The 18,721-nt window shown below is 37.0% G+C and overlaps 1 protein-coding gene and 1 non-coding gene across 2 annotated transcripts; one reads left to right on the top strand and one right to left on the bottom strand.

Moving 5' to 3' along the window:
• Positions 1-53: 53 nt before the first annotated feature.
• Trnas-cga lies at positions 54-130 on the bottom strand. The gene has a single exon. It is a non-coding gene; the product is annotated as a tRNA-Ser (tRNA).
• Positions 131-3,749: 3,619 nt separating this feature from the next.
• LOC125234194 (forkhead box protein C1) lies at positions 3,750-4,688 on the top strand. The gene has a single exon (XM_048140402.1). It carries the CDS (start codon positions 3,750-3,752, stop codon positions 4,686-4,688), a length of 939 nt encoding a protein of 312 aa, XP_047996359.1.
• The last annotated feature ends 14,033 nt before the right edge of the window (positions 4,689-18,721 follow it).

The following is an 18,721-nucleotide window of genomic DNA, read 5'->3' as shown; positions in this document are numbered from 1 at the left end:
ACTAATACCTATCGGTTTTTACCCCTATTATTTCAGGGATAAAAAAAGTAAGTCGCTTCGTGCAAGGATTCGAACCTGCGACCTCCCGGCGTTTCGAGCCGAACACTCTGACCAACTGAGCTAACGAAGCCTCGTTAAAGTCGATGAATATGATTAACACTATCCTTATGACACGAGAAAGTTGTAAATTTTAAGTTAAGAGAATATTGATAAATAATTTAGTTTATTTTAAATTACTTAAAAATGAATAATTTCAGAAATTTCTATTTTGCCGATCTTAAATTGTAAATTCTTAATGTTATTATTATTTTTTGTTTTTGTTGCATGTTTTATAATGTTTTTGTGGGAATAAATGGCTTTATTATTATTATTATCCTTATGGAGCCCGTAAAAGGACTGCAAATTGATATTCGCTGCTATTGCAAAAAAACATTAGCAAAGCCCGGACGACGGGAGCAAAAATGCACTTTTCAATAGTGCTTAATTAAATATCGACTATTTTATCGACATCCATACCAACAAAGCAATGAACGATATCAATATTTTGAGCGATCTAAAATGGATAAACAATAATGTGTCAATATACCTAGTACCATAAAACAGTTACAAAACTAAAATTTAAGCCTGGAAACCAGCTTGAATATCGTCCAAAAGTTAAAGTGCACTTGTCAAGATTAATACGTTTACATCCTCAAGGCAAAATTATTTACAATAAATATCAGAATGTGTTGAAGAAGAACGTTGGCGTTTCAACTTTTAAAACCTTAAATAATTTGATATCTGGTGTTTTTCGTAATTTCGTAATGGTGGTCGAGTACATCGTCCTTTTTATCGACTTAAAAAATGTGTTTCCTCGCACTATTGAGATGTCAACACATAATTTCTCCCGTCATCCGGGCTTTGAACATTACCCATCGTTTTTATTTATATTTTCAGGGGTAAAAAAATAAGTCGCTTCGTGCAAGGATTCGAACCTGCGACCCCCCCGGCACGGCATGCCAGGCACTCTGACCAACTGAGCTAACGAAGCCTTGCTAAAATTGATGAATATTGTTATCACTAAGTATCCTTATACAGGGTGGAGTTAACAAGGGACCGATTTTTGAATTTCGAACTCACGATTTCGACTTCCGGAAGTCTGTGAAAAACGATGAAAAACAAATTGGTCCCCAAAATGTATTCGCTGTCATTGCTCAAAGTCTTTAAAATTATTTGTCAGCTACTTCGAGGACTACTTATTTGCTTATGTCACAAACCTCACTCGGTTAGGCACATAATCGTAATAGATAATACAATTTATAAAAATATAGATACCTAATAATAAAAATAAATTTGACTAACATTGTCTTTTCGTTATAAATTTTGCGGTAAATATTATGCAGTTCAGGGATTTAAAAAAGTCGCTTCGTGCAAGGATTCGAACCTGCGACCCTCCCGGCCTAGCAAGCCAGACACTCTGACCAACTGAGCTAACGAAGCCTGGCTTGCGCGGATGAATATTGTTATCACTATTCGTTCTTATACCGGGTGGAGCCTGTAACAGGAACTTAAATTTGAACTTTGGCCAAAGTTCCAATCAACATTAAAAAAAGAGCGATAATGAGTCACCCAAGTACCTACCTACCTAAGAATATGAATTCTTAAGACTGTCTGTGGTATGCCTAAATATTTGATTTGACTCCAGAGAACTACATAAAATAGCTGTTCTGTTTTTATTGAATAAAAATATTGTAAAATTTGAAAAAAAGTATTTTAGGCCTAAGTAGGTAGTAGGTACGTCGTCACATTATCCGATCGGATATCGGATGTCGGACCAAAATCCCATACATTACATCCGCCATCTTGGATATTTTCCATTGAAATCCTTGCGACATCCGATATCGGATCGGATAATGTGAAAACGGACAGACGTTACTTGGAGCATGGACAAAAAAAACGTTTCAGAAAAAGCCAATAAAAATAAATCCCTGTTTGGCACGAAGCATCATTGCCACGAAATAGGTAAATATTTCCTGTCATTTCATTTACGAAATACTGCTCGGATCTCGGATACAAAGCAAAAGCAAGACAGTAAACAAAATGGCGTATTTAAATGGGCGGCAACTGCATTGTTGTTCTACGTTCCATCGATCATCGATATCGCTGTTGTCGTCTCGCTCGCACCCGCGCAAACTGTATAGCCGCAACCTCTTTATTTTCATTTGTCATTCGGAACGAGTACAATGCAGTAAGACTTACCCTACCCTACTAAAACTTGAAGCTTAATACAAAAGCCTAAGGCCTAAAATTCAATAGTAGTGGTTCGAAGTGAAATGGTATCGCGACTACCTCAACTATAGACATGTGAAACTGTTGCACGTTGCTCTGTCCCTCTCTGGCTGCAGAGGGGGAGAGGTATTTTGCTAGCTGCGTCCTTCTCTGGCCCGCTTCCTGAGAAGTAATGTGTTGTTGTGTGTTGTGATATCTCTAAAATAACAGGGAAGCACTCGCTGCGAAGTTGTCATTTGTAACGGTTTTGCGAAGTACCGTCAGCAAAAAAGAATTTTAATACTGAAAAAAACTTTTTCATAGAGATTTCTATTTTCTTTTACTAGGCACATTATTAAAAGTCTTTTAAAACATTAGCGTTATTGTAATAAAGCGCTGCTAGTAAAGACTTAGCGTTATTTGTTCAAACATAATTTAGGTAGAATAGAAGCAATTTTAATATGCTTAGATTATAATTATAGATTATAATTATGTATAATAATAGGTACTTATTTATATTTTAGGTGGCCCTGTCTTTTTTAAAATTTAATATTGAGCTAATGTAAGGGTCAAGTCTTGCAAGAAGACCTTAAATTATAAATTACAATTTTGGCAACCCTGTTCTTACCTAAAAAAAAAGCACTAAAAGTTTAGAAAACTCTCTGGGACCTACTGCATGTTAAGTTATTATTTGTAATAATTTTAAAATGGAATTAAGATTCTTTGCCTTGACAATTTCGTAAAATAATACTTAATATTGAAATTCATAGGTACAGTCGAGTTCATAAATATGCGTACATTTTTTCACCGTATGGCATCGAGTTAAGGTGGAGAAATGTACACATATTTATGAACTAGACTGTACCTACTAGCTTGTAATTGTGACGGGTTAAGGATTTCACCACCCCTTTCTTCATAGGAGTCGACTCGTCGATATGGGGCCAATTTTAGTGTGGGCGATGGGCTAGCAATATGTCACTCACAATTTTCGGTTTCTTTCGACACGTTAATTTCCAAAAGTGGCACGGAAACTTCAGCAGATAATGTGTTCTGCCTTCCCCTTTTGTAATTGTGATGGTCGTAGGTATACTAAAAGTTTTTTTCTCATAGTTATAATTAGGCATAGAATTTTAAATTAATTAGGTACTTACCTAAGTATTGAGATTATTTGTGCACATCCTGTATCAACATTTTAAAAATAAAAAAGTACCTAAATGTCAGTGAAGATGCTATGCTAATAAGTAGACCGTATAATCTTAAAAAACTATAATTATTAAGAATTTACCTGAATGTGGCCATAAGACTTAGTTGCGATCAGTACCTGTAGCCTCAAGGCAGGGCGCGCGTCGCAAGCCGCCGGAGTGGGGCGTCGCTAAACAAAAACACGTACACAGCCAGAACGCGCCGCGATTGGCTGCGGGCGCGCCCGGCCCCCGGCAGGAGCACCCGCCGGGCGGAGCGCCTGCCCGGCTCACTCCGCCACGCGACCTCAGCCCGGCAACATGTGCAGTGGAGCCGAGGGAGGCCCTTGGCCGCTGAAGGACGCGCCGACCGTCACCGCCGCGGCTCTCGACCACTACCGACTCCAACTCTACAACTACGCCGTCGCCGAGCGACTCCGACTTTACCCTCCCAGTGTCGCCCCATGCTACGCGCCGTACGCCCCGCGCTTGGCGCTCTCCATGTCCCTGCTCCAACACCGGGCGCTCCAACCTGAAGAACCGAAACCGCAGCACAGCTACATCGGCCTCATAGCCATGGCCATCCTCAGCTCCCCGGAACGCAAGCTCGTGCTCTCTGATATCTACCAGCACATACTCGACAACTACCCCTACTTCCGCTCCCGCGGACCCGGCTGGCGGAACTCCATCAGACACAACCTATCACTGAACGATTGCTTTGTGAAAGCTGGACGATCCGCGAACGGAAAAGGACATTATTGGGCGATTCATCCGGCGAACGTGGAGGACTTTAGGAAAGGTGATTTTAGAAGGCGGAAGGCGCAGAGGAAAGTGAGGAAGCACATGGGATTGGCGGTCGATGATGACGGTGAGGACTCGCCGTCGCCACCGCCGCAGTCGCCGCCGCCGACGACGCTGGCGCTGCCTTTTTGGGGAGCGGCGCGGCTGCCGGGCGGCGGCCAGCCAAGGAAGCGGCAGTTCGACGTCGCCTCACTGCTGGCACCGGACGATGCGCCTGAAAAGCGCGCCCGGAGAGATAGTAGCGAAGAGGAACCGGAGGAGGATATAGATGTGGTGGCGAGTGACCAAGAGCCGAGTCCGGAGAGCGAGGAGCAGTGCGCGGCGCCGGCTCCGTACCCGCTGCTGGGCGGCTGGTGGCCGGCGCTGGACCCGGCGCTGCTGCAGCAGCTGCGGCGCCACGCCGGCTCGCCACCGCGCGCACCCAGCCCCGCGAGAGTCCAGCGACCGCCGGACACTTAAACGGAATCCACGTCCCTGTACATTTTGTGAATACTTATAGTGAACTTTTCGTGTTAGAAATCCCGACGGATAATAAATGTTGCCTAGTGAAATACTCATGTTGATGTTAAGCTGTCCTTATCTCCTGTTCTAATCTTAAATTTCTATGCTCACTTCTTCGTGGGTCCTTGCCGTCTATCGATCTATTCTAGTTTGTTGTGATGATGTTCTGAACTATATTTCGTGATCGCGCGTTGAAATCTTTTTCGCCGCGGTGCCTGGTGATCTGTTATTCTTAATTATTTTTACTATAAGTATGTATAACCTGTAAATTATTGTACATTATAATATTCATATATTTCCAATAATAATTACTATTTAGCGAAGTGTTCGTTCGTAGTATAATTCATTCTAATAATGAAGTCTGAAAACGACCAATCGGCTGTAGATTGATATTCTTAGAGCTATATGTATATATAATACCTAGTGATAAATGATAATGAAGGTGTCTACACATTGTTATGGACAATGTTGAACATTCTGTTATCTGTTTAGTAACAAAACATTAATGGATTTAAATTACAATATGATGAGTCTATATCTCTGAATAAATAGAAAGTTTAACTTAGTGCCTCTTTTATTTCTCACTGTAGGTATACATATAATAGTATATATTAAGAAAACAATTACACATAAGCAAAATAAAAAAAAAGTATTCCGCATTTCCGCAAGTGTAAAAGTATGTATTTAAGTAAAATAATTAAGATACGTAAGTAGTTTGCGTGGGTATTCGATTCGATAAACACAAAAAACAAATGTCACCTAAATAATAAGTCTACCGCAACATAACAAATTTAGTTTGTGTTAGGTATCTGCTATTACAAAATTACAGTTTGAAATGACTGACGGCCGTTTATTAAGAAGAATGCTGCGGGTAGGCCTGGTTAAATTTCCAGTAATTAAAAATAAACCTTGATTATTTTCTTCTCTTATGTCTAAAAATAAATCTAACATCTCTGTATTTCAAATTGAAACATGTTAGGCAAGATACAATCCATAACAGGGCTAGTTATTCATTTCAATCATTTCATAATATTTTTCCTGATTTCTATTCAAGTAGGTACCTACCTAAGCCTAACAAACCGCACTTTTATGGTGACTGCAGTGACATGAAAAAGAAAATAGTGACACCCGAAGTGGCCAAATCTATGACAAATGATCACACTAGGTATTTAATTTTACAGAAGAATACCAAGGTGCCTCGTTAAATTTCGCCACTTTGGTTTCATGTGTAGGCTTACCTACCTACTTATTCGTCTTTATAAAACACAGTGTATATGTACATGGCTAAGTTAGTACAGTCAGCCTCGTATAGGTATGCTGTGACAGCCAAGCGCCTACCTACCGTACCTTCATATGCAGTAGCCCTTTCCAACCGAGGCAATCCAAGTTTGCTAAATAAATTTTGAATTTTAATGACATATACCTACAGTATGTATCTGAATGAAAAGCCAAAACTTAAACCCGTTAACGTTTAGATCATACTGAGTAATTTCTGCTATGGGAGTTGGGACCAAGACTGAAATTCCGAAAAAAATATTGAAGCTCCCATAGAAAAATTCAGCTTCACACGACCAAAATATAAGAAACAGCCAATTTTTTTTTGGGAATTCGGGGATGGTCCCATAGTAAAAGTCGCTCAGTATGATCTAAACGTTAACGGGTCTAAGTGTTGGCTTTTCGTTCAGATTTTCGTTTTCCTGATATTATGTTAAAATTGACAATTATACATATGTTAACAACCCGCTAACAACCTAACGATCGTATCAGCTCGGATGTAAAGGGGTAGGTAGGTACAATAAATTTTCTTATTTATTTCGTTCAGGATAATCAGAATTTGAAATGCGACATATGCGGAACTGCTAAGTATTTTATTTTATTAATGAATTTAAGTTTGTTAGTTAAAATTCATTGATAATTTCTCCATGCCATTTTGCAGCTCACTGTACATTAAAATAAAATGTAATTTCGTAAGTCAGCCCGAAATTGTGCCTTTGTGTTTGTATTGGTAGGCTAAGTTTGTTGAATTTTGCAGTTTGCTAAGTTTATTATGTTGAAATGTGTATTGTGTGTGAAAACAGTTAAAAAACTGGAAGTCAAAAACAGACACGTTGTATAATTCCATTCACCATAAGACCGTTTTCACATTATCCGATCCGATATCGGATGTCGGAAGGGTTTCGATGGAAAAAATCCAAGATGGCGCCTATAATGTATGCGATATCGGTCCTACATCCGATATCGGATCGGATAATGTGACAACGCACTAATGGTCGTTTCACACTCCTCTTTTACCCATCTGAAGATTAAGAGTAAATATCAAGTCGAAAACTAAAAACATTTTATTTGATTACCTATTAATGTTCTTTTTTATCGAGAAATGATGAACCCTATAAACGATGAAATAAAATACCAGCACAATTAGTAACAATAATGACAATATACCTACAACATGGTGTAGTAGGTATCTACTTAAAACCTTAATACAGTTGCCGGTACACCATACCGGAAAACGATTGTGATGTTTGTAGTTAGCATACATGCATGTGATATTGTAACGATAATCATTAATTGACATTAATAGTTATTTGTTATACAAGGGGGCAAAGTTGTATTTTAACGCCGAGTGTGGAATTGAAAAACGAACAAGAGAAAGGATTCCATAGTTGACCCACGAGCGAAGCGAGTGGTTCGAGAATAGAATCCTGAACTTGCGAGTTTTTTAACACACGAGAAGTAAAATACATTTGCACCCGTGTGTAACACAAAACTTTTCGCCTCACTATAGCGAGGAAACTACGTTTAAATGCGTTTATCACTGCTTCCAGTAGTTCCACAGGTGGTAAATCATCTTTATTACTAGATTCACCTACTTTTATCAATTTTAAAGCAGTTAATTTGACTTAATTCAAGGTCAAATTACTTTACCCACTAGTGGATAAAATGCGTTTTTACCCGCTGGTATTAAAGGACAAAACACGTGTTTCCGAGCTAGTGAGGGGAAAAATATCTAACAATATTGATTATCAGTTCATAAGTAGATACACTTACATACCACTCTCAATTATTCATCACCTTCTCTAAACCGAAACAGCATAACTTCTTATCACTTCCTTCGCACCTCATCTCTTTTAGAAAGATAATTAGTGTGTCTACCTGTCTCTCATTAACCCTTTACCTAGAACCTCCGATCACCTTAATCCCAATCTTGGTGCGAAAGTACTACTCGCAATGTTCCCACGGTCAATCCCAGGAACTTCATGTGGTTTTAAATAGTGTTACCTACTTAAAACTGGGTAACAATGAGACAGTTGTTTGGAATTTGGAATTATAACATGGTGATTGGGATTTTGAGGAATTTAGTACAAAAACGAATTACCTACCGACGTGGGAAAGTTTTAGAAACAATGTAAGAAAGAAAATTAACAGGTTCAATTAGTAAGGTGTGTGATTATTATGCGTTTCTGGAAGTGTTGTTTAATTTTTTTGGTCACGTCCTTCACATTCGTGTTTTTAGGGTTCTGTACGAAAAAGGTACAACAGGAACCCTTGACTCTGTCCGTCTGTCACATTACTAAATATCTCGAGAACTACTAATGCTATCAACTTGAAATTTGGAATAGTTGTGAACGTTGTGAACCTCTACAAATAGAAAGTATACCTATATTTTTTTTTATTTATTAATTTGAACTGTAGAAAATGGCCAAAATGAAAGGGGGGCATACTGTAAATTTCAAGTTACTAGGTCAAGTGGGGTATGGTTAGAAAGAGCGCAAATTGAACGTAAATAAACTATTTTTCATAGGTATTTTTTTGTTGCGGAAAAAAAAAATTTTGAAGGAAAATGTAAAAAAAAAATCTCCGATGTTTACCAACGAATTTAGGGAACATTGGTTTATGCTAAATATTACAGGATTATAATCGTGTTTGGATCTTGAAAACTATTTTTTTTATTCACAAAAAACTTTCAGATTTTTACTTTCAATTTACCCACCCTTGCAGATATATATCGTACCTACTTCAAGTTAAAACGAGATATTACGTGAACCATCTTCTTTCAAATAAAGTAAAAACTGGTAAAATCGGTTGACATTATAAAGAATTATCCCTGAAAAACCAATATACTATACAGACCGGTTTGTTCCAGGTTCGTCGTATTCCTTTTTCGTCGTATTCCAGTTTCGTCGGATTCCTGATTCGTCGTATTGGTGTTTCGTCGGAATAATCTATTAATATATAAGTAAATTATATAGGTATATACTTAGAAACGGGGTTTTAACCATGTATAAAGTGTAATTATAGTAATTATATTTATAATTCCGACGAAACAGTAATACGACGAATCAGGAATCCGACGAAACTGGAATACGACGAAAAAGGAATACGCTGGACGAACCTGGAACAAACCGCGCAAATTAGCGTATTCACCGAGGAAGGCGCTATACACAGTAATGCTGATTAGTACCTATACTATTGTCTTCTAGTCAAGTCATCAGAGTTATATGAGAAACGAGATTATTTTAACTAGGTAGTTTGAAAGAAAGTTTGTACATAACCCTCGATGAGCGAGTCCAACTCGCACTTGGCCGGTTTTTTTTGTTTAATTTGATATTCATAATATCTATAAGATAAGGGTAAATTTTTCAGAGCCATTGCTTTGTTGATATAATGTCAGTAACATTTTGTGCCCACACGCCTTGACGGGTTGTTTACGTTACGTGCATTTTTGATATGGCGCTGATACATTTATTATCCACGATACTTCAATAGTTAGTGCTTATCTTATCTTATTACCTGTTCATTAATTATTTAGATTTGATTATTGGCCAAATATATTAACCTTAAAGGAATTTTTAATTTTCAAAATGGTAATATATTTCTCATAAAGATGGTGGTGTGAGAATTCGTGCATGTGAAGATAGAATCACAACTTTCGCAAAAAAAGTCGACAAAGGCTTGACGGAAGAGCTCCGGTAACACTTTAGCTGACGTGATCTATGATAAGATGATTATCACTCAGACCAATATGCTTTCTCAAGCCTTTCATGTTATAAATTTTGCTAACTATAGTTTTTGTACCCGATAAATCAAGTTAGACTGATAAGTTTGCGACATATTTACGGAACAATAGTTATTTGTTTTACAAGGGGGAAAACTTGTTGTTTAACCGCACGTGCCAATATTGATACCCGAGTATGCGAAAGATTCCAATATTGTGGTGTGTACTGTGTATTCCATGATTAGTGGAATCTTGTGCGTTGCAAGGGTATCGAGGCACGAAGGTTAAACAAACTTTGCCGCCGAGTGAAACACAACATTTTTCACCACACCAAAACAAACAAAATAATGATTATACAACATCCAATTAAATCAAATCTATCAATTTATACAATATTTATTGTATTATTCAAAATCATTATTTATTAGGTATATTCTACCAGCCAGCTGAAGATATGAACTTAAAGGCCAACTGTTAAAGGCTTACTTTGCTATTCGAAAACAGATAGCAAAATTACATTTTATCCACAAGATTGCAAAGTAATTTCATACAAATTTTAACTTGATGTCTTAAGCTGGCTGGTAGAATTTACCTATGAATGATGATTTTGAATCATAAATATTGAATAAATTGATAGATTTGATTTAATTTAATGTTTTATAGTTAGTATTTTGTTCGTGTTGGTGTGGTGAAAAATTTTGTGTGTGTGTTCGGTGGCAAAGTTTGTTTAACCTTCGTGCCTTGAAACCCTCGCAACACTCAAGATTCCACTTTTTGAACCGCTCGCTACGCTCGCGGTTCCTGTAATGTATGGGATATCGGTCATACATCCGATATCGGATCGGATAATGTAAAAACGCACTAAAGATCAGTGCACATCGGAAGAGTATGCAGTAGCCCTCAATCCATACTAATCTTATAAATGGGAAAGTGTATGTGTCTGTTTGTTTGTCCGTCTTTCACGGCAAAACGGAGCGACGAATTGACGTGTTTGTTTTAAGTGGAGATAGTTGAAGGGATAGAGAGTGACATAGCTATCTCTTTCTCACCCCCTCCCCCTTCCCAAAAATAGGAGGAGGAAATTTGTATGGAGAATTTTGCAATTTTAGAATTTAACGCGAGCAAAGCCGCGGACAGAGCTAGTTAAGGGGCTGACAACACCCAATTGCGTGAAATTGATGTTACTTGCGCAGTTTTTTAAGACAAACTATTAGTCTTATTAAGGCAAGTAAATTATATGTTATTATTCATTATATTTCAAAGAACATAGCCGTACTCGATACACGATTTAATGAAATCTGCTCGATAGAAAAAAATTGCAAAGATTGGTCTCGAGTTCGTCATTAAACGGTTGTGTGTCGTTCCATTATTCACTTAGTTGTCTTTAGTTAATATTATAATAACAAATATATACATATCTAAAACACTATCGAAACATTTTGCACAAATAATGCATCTTTCTATTTTATTTTAATATTTTTCCGCACTTTTCGTACCTATCCGCCCTTTTTTAGTGACATCGCGCTCTCACTTACTCCCATACGATTAGACAGTGTACGCTAGCGTCAAGGCCATTGGGTGCTGTCAGCGTCTTAAGTATATATTCTGCAGTTACTGTAATCAAGTCAGGGCTCGCGAAGATGCAGACGGATATTTCCAGAATGCAAATCTACACCTACCAAACTGGAAGGTGTTTGAATGAATTATGCAATAATGAATGAAAAATAATGACAACAAAAAAGAAAAAAATGGTGACTAAACCATCAACCACGTCTAAACCTTCCTTATCAGTTAAACAATAGTATTAAGGGTTATCATTGTTCAACATTGATACTATCGTCCACAAGTTTAAGACGCTACGATACCCCTCATTTCTCCATACAAACGCTCTCGCCTGTTTCCTCTCTGGTTTTTGAAGCTAGATCAATGGTTTTTTCAACACAGACTTTTATTATCAATATCTGTGTCGGACCGTTTTGCTTTTTTTGATATTTTTGTTTTAAAAGGAATTAGAGCCTCTCAAAGTTGGCCAAAACGGCTTAATTGAATTTGCCAGAAAGAAAGGCGTGGTATTCAAAACTGAGATCAATTATCCAAAAAAGCGAAACGGTCCGACACAGATAATTTCCTTGTCATTCTGATTTCCAAATTTCGTAACGATTGGTTAAGTTTTGGAGGAGGAAACAGTCGAGAGCGGAACCTCGATTTTTGCAGTTTTTACGCGGGATTTCGCGCCTGAGCTGCAGTTGTCCCTATCGCACCAAATTTAGGGGCGGGGCTAAGTTTTTATATACGTACACTGAAATAAAGTGATGGGAAATACTCGACATCTAATGTCGATAATCTAGTGATGTGAAAAGTTATCGATATACTACGTCGAAATATCGACATACCGTGTTTGACGAACTTTTTAGTTAGAAATACGTACTATTATATGTTCATATTTAAAATTGGTGGTCCAAAAAAGACCAGTCTGCTCCGAGACCACGCGGACAATGCCGTCCTTGAAACGTCGGAGGTTAGTGTTTAAAACATAGTAATACGCGACCAAGTCCCGTTTGCAATTTTAAATATGTGTAAAAATCGTGAAAGTTTGAATCTGTATTATATATTCTGTGGAAATACTAAGTTCATATTTTTATAAGTATAGGTACGTAACAATTGCATACAGGTATAGGTTTATTTTATACATGCATAACTTTTCTCGTCATTGGTTTACTAGTAACAATTATAAAGTTATGCTGTATTTTACGATAGATTCCACGAATATTAGGCAACTATTTGGTATTCGGTCTTTTCAGCCATTTTGCCGAAAATTTGGTATTCGGTCATCATTGTTTATTTATTACTATTCTGCCGAACACCAATTAGGTAAGTAGTTATATTAGTCATATTATATGTACTTATTTACACACAATAAAAACAGACATAATATTAATAATTTAAGTCATGTTTTAAAATATTAAAAAAAAACGATGGGCCTTACTTAGTAATACATAGTTTGTTCAGGTTGGTACCAGTACCTGCCCTTAATAAGGCCCAGTGCTTATATTTCTTCTAAGTTTTATCAATCATGCCGTTTTGTATATTTTCTTCGCAGACATAGAATCAAAAAATGCCCTAAATAGTTACTTCTCTAAATAAGGCCCATCGCTCGCTTCTATAACTTTGTGTAAACATTGTGTTCATGAATTCAATCATCAATTTTTGTGATAAGTATTTATACTACGGTCTGTCGTCTAAAACACATTTATTCAGGACTATGCATTTAGGATATGGTACTCTAAATTAGAGGGGTTCAAGTCTTAACAAACAGTGCGTCAAGGTCAATGTGGTCAAGATAGGCAGACTTTATTTCATATTAAGTTTAAAGGGACAAAATTAGGTACTTAATTAAAGTAGTGTGGGGTAGCCTGCTGTCCTACGGGGCAATAAATATTATAATGTATTGTGTTTATGTGTATTGTGTATCATAAGTACTGGGCGTTTGCGGGGTCGCCTTCCACTCTGAGGCCACCACTCAAATACTGGCGCTATTGATAGCTCATCTTTGAAGATTATATCCGATCCATCTCTATTTCCGCAGCGCTACTTCTTGGGTATCGAAGGTTGTGAACATGTGGACACATGGGCGGCATGGGCCTTATTTCATACCTGCATCAAATAAGACCCATAGTTTTTCTGTTTAATAATACTTACTTTTTACTTTTTTACTTACTGCACGAAATTTTTGAACCATTTACACTTATCAAGTTATAAAATGTACATAACATTTCGAAACTTAATAGCCGGGCCTTGTTTGCATTGACATTACATAATTATGCCCTTAGCAGGTAGATGAAATGAGTATTACCAACGTTTTAATTCTGCGGTAACAAAAATGCTTTGCCGAAAAGTATAAATAAGATCTAAATAATAAAATTATATAAAGTATCTATACGTTTAAATAGCCTAGGTTTAAATTTAGCTGGCAAATTAGTTAAGCATTTTTATGGTTGGTATGCATGTTGGTAACCACGAAAAAATGCACATTTTATTACATTATGGTAAGGAATTAAATAAATATTGGGGACACCTTACACAGATCAACTTAGCCCCAAACTAAGCAAAGCTATGGGTGCTAGGCGACGATATAGCACAGGACACCATCGCAAGCGCAGACTTCTGGCCGAAAGGTGTGGTTTTTCGGCGATTCCGGGGCAACTTGCCGAGTCCTACACCGGGGCAAACGACGCAACGGAGCCACGCTGTTACGTCATCGCCCAAATAAATTGTTTAGTTTTAAACTTTATTGTTTGTTTTTTTTTTCATGTTCTTACTTACTGTTTTTTTTTTTTTTTTGTTATCTAAGTTTCGTGACGCATTGGTTTTACTGTAATGTCATGTAAACATGTTTTTACTAATAAATAAATAAATAATACATACTTAAATAGATAACATACATACATACAATCACGCCTGTATCCCATAAAGGGGTAGGCAGAACACATGAAACTACTAAAGCTTCAGTGCCACTCTTGGCAAATAAGGGGTTGAAAGAAAACGAAACTGTGACATTGCAGTGACAGGTTGCCAGCCTCTCGCCTACGCCACAATTTAACCCATATCCCATAGATAAATACAAAACCATACTTAAATAGATAAATACATACTTATATTTTGACCCATTTACACTTATCTAATTATAAAATGTACATAACATTTCGAGACTTTTAACCGGGCCTTATTTGTATGTAGATTACAGGATGCCCTTAGTTGGTAGATGAAATGAGTGTTATATACGTTTTAATTCTATGGTAACAGAAATGCTGATATGTAAGTATAAATAAGTTTTAAATAATAAAAATATCAAAAGTATCTATACGTTTAAGTACCGATACCTAGGTTTAAATTTAGCTTGCAAATTAGTTAAGCATTTTTATGGTTGGTCTTGTTCTGTGCTAAGCATTGTATTTCTAATGCTAGGTAGGTAATATGTATACACAACCCTAGAAAATTAGAAATATAAGATGCATATGTAGCTTTCCATAAAGGTCCTTATGCTTCATATGCAATAAGATTTTGTTTGGCAGATTTTTTGTTAGAATTCTGCTAAAAAGTTCTAATTACCTTGGAACATAATCCGGTGTCTGGTAAGTATAATAGGTACCAAATTGTTACCTAGTTAAATTTTCCTACGCTGTCACTTCTGTCAAACATGTGCAAAAAAAGAATAAGATTCACATACATTTTTGGTAGGTAGATACTGTCAACCAATTATGTAGAATCCTAGGCCACTCTAGAACCCTGTCGTATTGACACCGTCCTTTATTTGCTACAGAAGTCAGTTTTACTTTTACTGTGAAAGGGTCTAGATTGGCCTATGACCTAGGATTCAGATTAATTGGTTGATTGTACGTACCTACTCCTATACTTAATATGGCTTCTCTTTGAAATCGAAAAGGTTTTAGCTTTTTACATACCGAATAACTTTATTTCGCTAACAATGTGACTATCTTAAAAGAAATCATCTTTTAAGATAATCACATTATGTATAAGATAAGGAATTGTTTCTACCATTCCTTAAAACATTACAAATTTGCATTTTAGTCAAATCAGTACACTTAATATCTTCACGGAGTCCAAAACATTATGCATCAAGTCCGAAACTAGACAAATATAGAGAGCGCTTGAGCGCGAGTAAGTACTTGCGCCGACGGCGGACGTGGGTGTGTGCGTGCGCCACGCGCACGCACACAGGGCCTCTCTGTGGGTGCCGCCCCCGTCAGCGCGACGGCGATAAAGACCTAAAAATCTCAAATTTGAATTCGTGCTTCGGTATCGTATCCTCTTAAGTACAAATTTGTAGACCTTATTATAAGAACATATAAGGTCAGAAGTGTTGCTGTTACTCCAAACAGTTTTAATTTGGTTCAAAGGAAGTCTGAATGCGTCAACTTCCCGTGTCCTTCCTTTTGTTATCTGTGGCGCTTAAGCTGTAATCCGGGATTATTGAAAAAACTATGGAAACATCACTTTAAATTGATGTTTTAATCTGGCATATTGCTACTGAATTTCTTCTCCACTAGAAAAAAACACATACTTATAAAAGTAGTTTAAATATAAATTTTACATAAGCAAACTAAGCGTTCTAGCGCGGCTTTCTATGCTGTGACAATATGGTCCGAGTCGGGTTTTTTTTATTTTTTATTATATTATTATCAATTGTATCAAATTATCATGTAGGTATCTATTTTTAACCGCCTTCCAAATCTCAAAGGAAGGGGTTATCAAGTCGTCTGTGTTTTTTTTTTTTTTTTTAATGTTTGTTCCTCGATATCTCCGTCGTTACTAGACCGATTTTGAAATTTTTTTTTTATTGAATGTATATGCATACAGATTGGTCCCATTTTTCTCAGAACCCAGTTCTGATGATGGTATCCTGGAGAAATCGAGGGAACTCCTCAAATCTGAAAGGCATACATATGGTGATTTTTTGTGTTTTTAAAGGAACAGCATGCATTTACGTACGGAACAGTGACATTTGGTGCAGTGGAACTCCTGATGATGGTCAGAATGGAACTCCTCAAATCTGAACGGCACACTTATAGTGACTTTGGTATTTTTATAAGAACAGCATGCACTTACGTCCAGAACAGTGATATTTGGTGCAGTGGAATTGCTGATGATGGTCAGAACGGAACTCCTCAAATCTGAACAGCACACTTATAGTGACTTTGGTATTTTTATAAAAACAGCATGCACTTACGTCCAGAACAGTGACATTTGGTGCAGTGGAACTGCTGATGAAGAGTGAGCCGCCCCTGGTTAGAGTTCCGTTCTGATAATCATTCTCATCTGTAAGTACTTCAGAATCATCCAGATTTCAAAATTGGTTCAGAAATGACGGAGATATCGAATAACAAACATTAAAAAATATACAGACGAATTGATAACATAATCCAACATTTGAAAGTATTTATCACCAGAACCCCAAAGGAAGGCGGTTTTTTTTTCTTAAAAATTATTCAGTGTGTTGTTCAGCAGATACGTTACAAGTTTTCATAAATAAATATTTCCATGTCACAGCCTGTCTATAATGGAAGTCGAATCCGCCCCTGTTGTTCTTCCACCCCCATAACCGGCAGTCGTCGTAATCAAATGTGGCGTGTAAGCGGCGGACGCATGTAAATGCCCCCTAATAGTGCCGCCCAAACTCGACGGCGAATTACAAGTAGGTAGCTTATCCTCACAAGTCCTTGTGTATACAATTTTGTACATATTCCAAATTTTATTTTGAACTTTTATTGTGTAAAACTGAGTTTAGACGAGCAAGTTATTGCTGCAAGTTTTGAGACGCAACTATAGGGAAGAGTAAGTGGCAAATATCTGCATTTCTTTCTTGCATATACTTCTGTCTCAAAACTTGCAGCAATAACTTGCTCGTCTAAACTCTGCTTTACAAAGAATTCTTAATTCGAAAATAAAACAATATTGCTTCCAGATCTCTAGGTTATGGCAACGCAGTGGTAAAATGCGAGAAAATAATGCATGCCAAGCAAAATGTGAGTTCGTAATTTTGATCAAACCTACGAGTTTAGTATACGTGGCTGTAACAAAACATGAACAGTTAATCTACAGCCCATCGAACGAATTTTGAAATTTTATTAGATGCATGCTGTTGACTAAAATAACATTAACAGCTGTCATCGCATAAAAACAACCAAGTAATTCCCACAACCCACAGTAATGGGATTTTATAGATCATAACTTCATAGCGACTATTCGGCCGGAACAACCGGTTTTCATGTTTATGTTATTTTACCATTGTCCATATATACCTTTGTACAATATTATTTTCCATACTACGTACCTATTTGTTTAATTACCTACTACAAGGAAAGAATTTATATCAGATTTTTTCAGATTTCAGATCTTTATTGGTAAAAAAATTATACATTTTTACGTCATATTACTATCCACGGAATTCTTGTTAAGAGGATACGATACCGAAGCACGAATTCAAATTTGAGATTTTTAGGTCTTTATCGCCGTCGCGCTGACGGGGGCGGCACCCACAGAGAGGCCCTGTGTGCGTGCGCGTGGCGCACGCACACACCCACGTCCGCCGTCGGCGCAAGTACTTACTCGCGCTCAAGTGCTCTCTATATTTGTCTAGTTTCGGACTTGATGCATAATGTTTTGGACTCCGTGAAGATATTAAGTGTACTGATTTGACTAAAATGCAAATTTGTAATGTTTTAAGGAATGGTAGAAACAATTCCTTATCTTATACATAATGTGATTATCTTAAAAGATGATTTCTTTTAAGATAGTCACATTGTTAGCGAAATAAAGTTATTCGGTATGTAAAAAGCTAAAACCTTTTCGATTTCAAAGAGAAGCCATATTAAGTATAGGAGTAGGTACGTACAATCAACCAATTAATCTGAATCCTAGGTCATAGGCCAATCTAGACCCTTTCACAGTAAAAGTAAAACTGACTTCTGTAGCAAATAAAGGACGGTGTCAATACGACAGGGTTCTAGAGTGGCCTAGGATTCTACATAATTGGTTGACAGTATCTACCTACCAAAAATGTATGTGAATCTTATTCTTTTTTTGCACATGTTTGACAGAAGTGACAGCGTAGGAAAATTTAACTAGGTAACAATTTGGTACCTATTATACTTACCAGACACCGGATTATGTTCCAAGGTAATTAGAACTTTTTAGAATTCTAACAAAAAATCTGCCAAACAAAATCTTATTGCATATGAAGCATAAGGACCTTTATGGAAAGCTATATATGCATCTTATATTTCTAATTTTCTAGGGTTGTGTATACATATTACCTACCTAGCATTAGAAATACAAGGCTTAGCACAGAACAAGACCAACCATAAAAATGCTTAACTAATTTGCCAGCTAAATTTAAACCTAGGTATCGGTACTTAAACGTATAGATACTTTTGATATTTTTATTATTTAAAACTTATTTATACTTACATATCAG

Source organism: Leguminivora glycinivorella, chromosome 15 (genome assembly GCF_023078275.1).
Source record: "Leguminivora glycinivorella isolate SPB_JAAS2020 chromosome 15, LegGlyc_1.1, whole genome shotgun sequence".
Lineage (NCBI taxonomy): Eukaryota > Metazoa > Arthropoda > Insecta > Lepidoptera > Tortricidae > Leguminivora > Leguminivora glycinivorella.
This window is presented reverse-complemented; position numbering and strand designations above follow the sequence as displayed.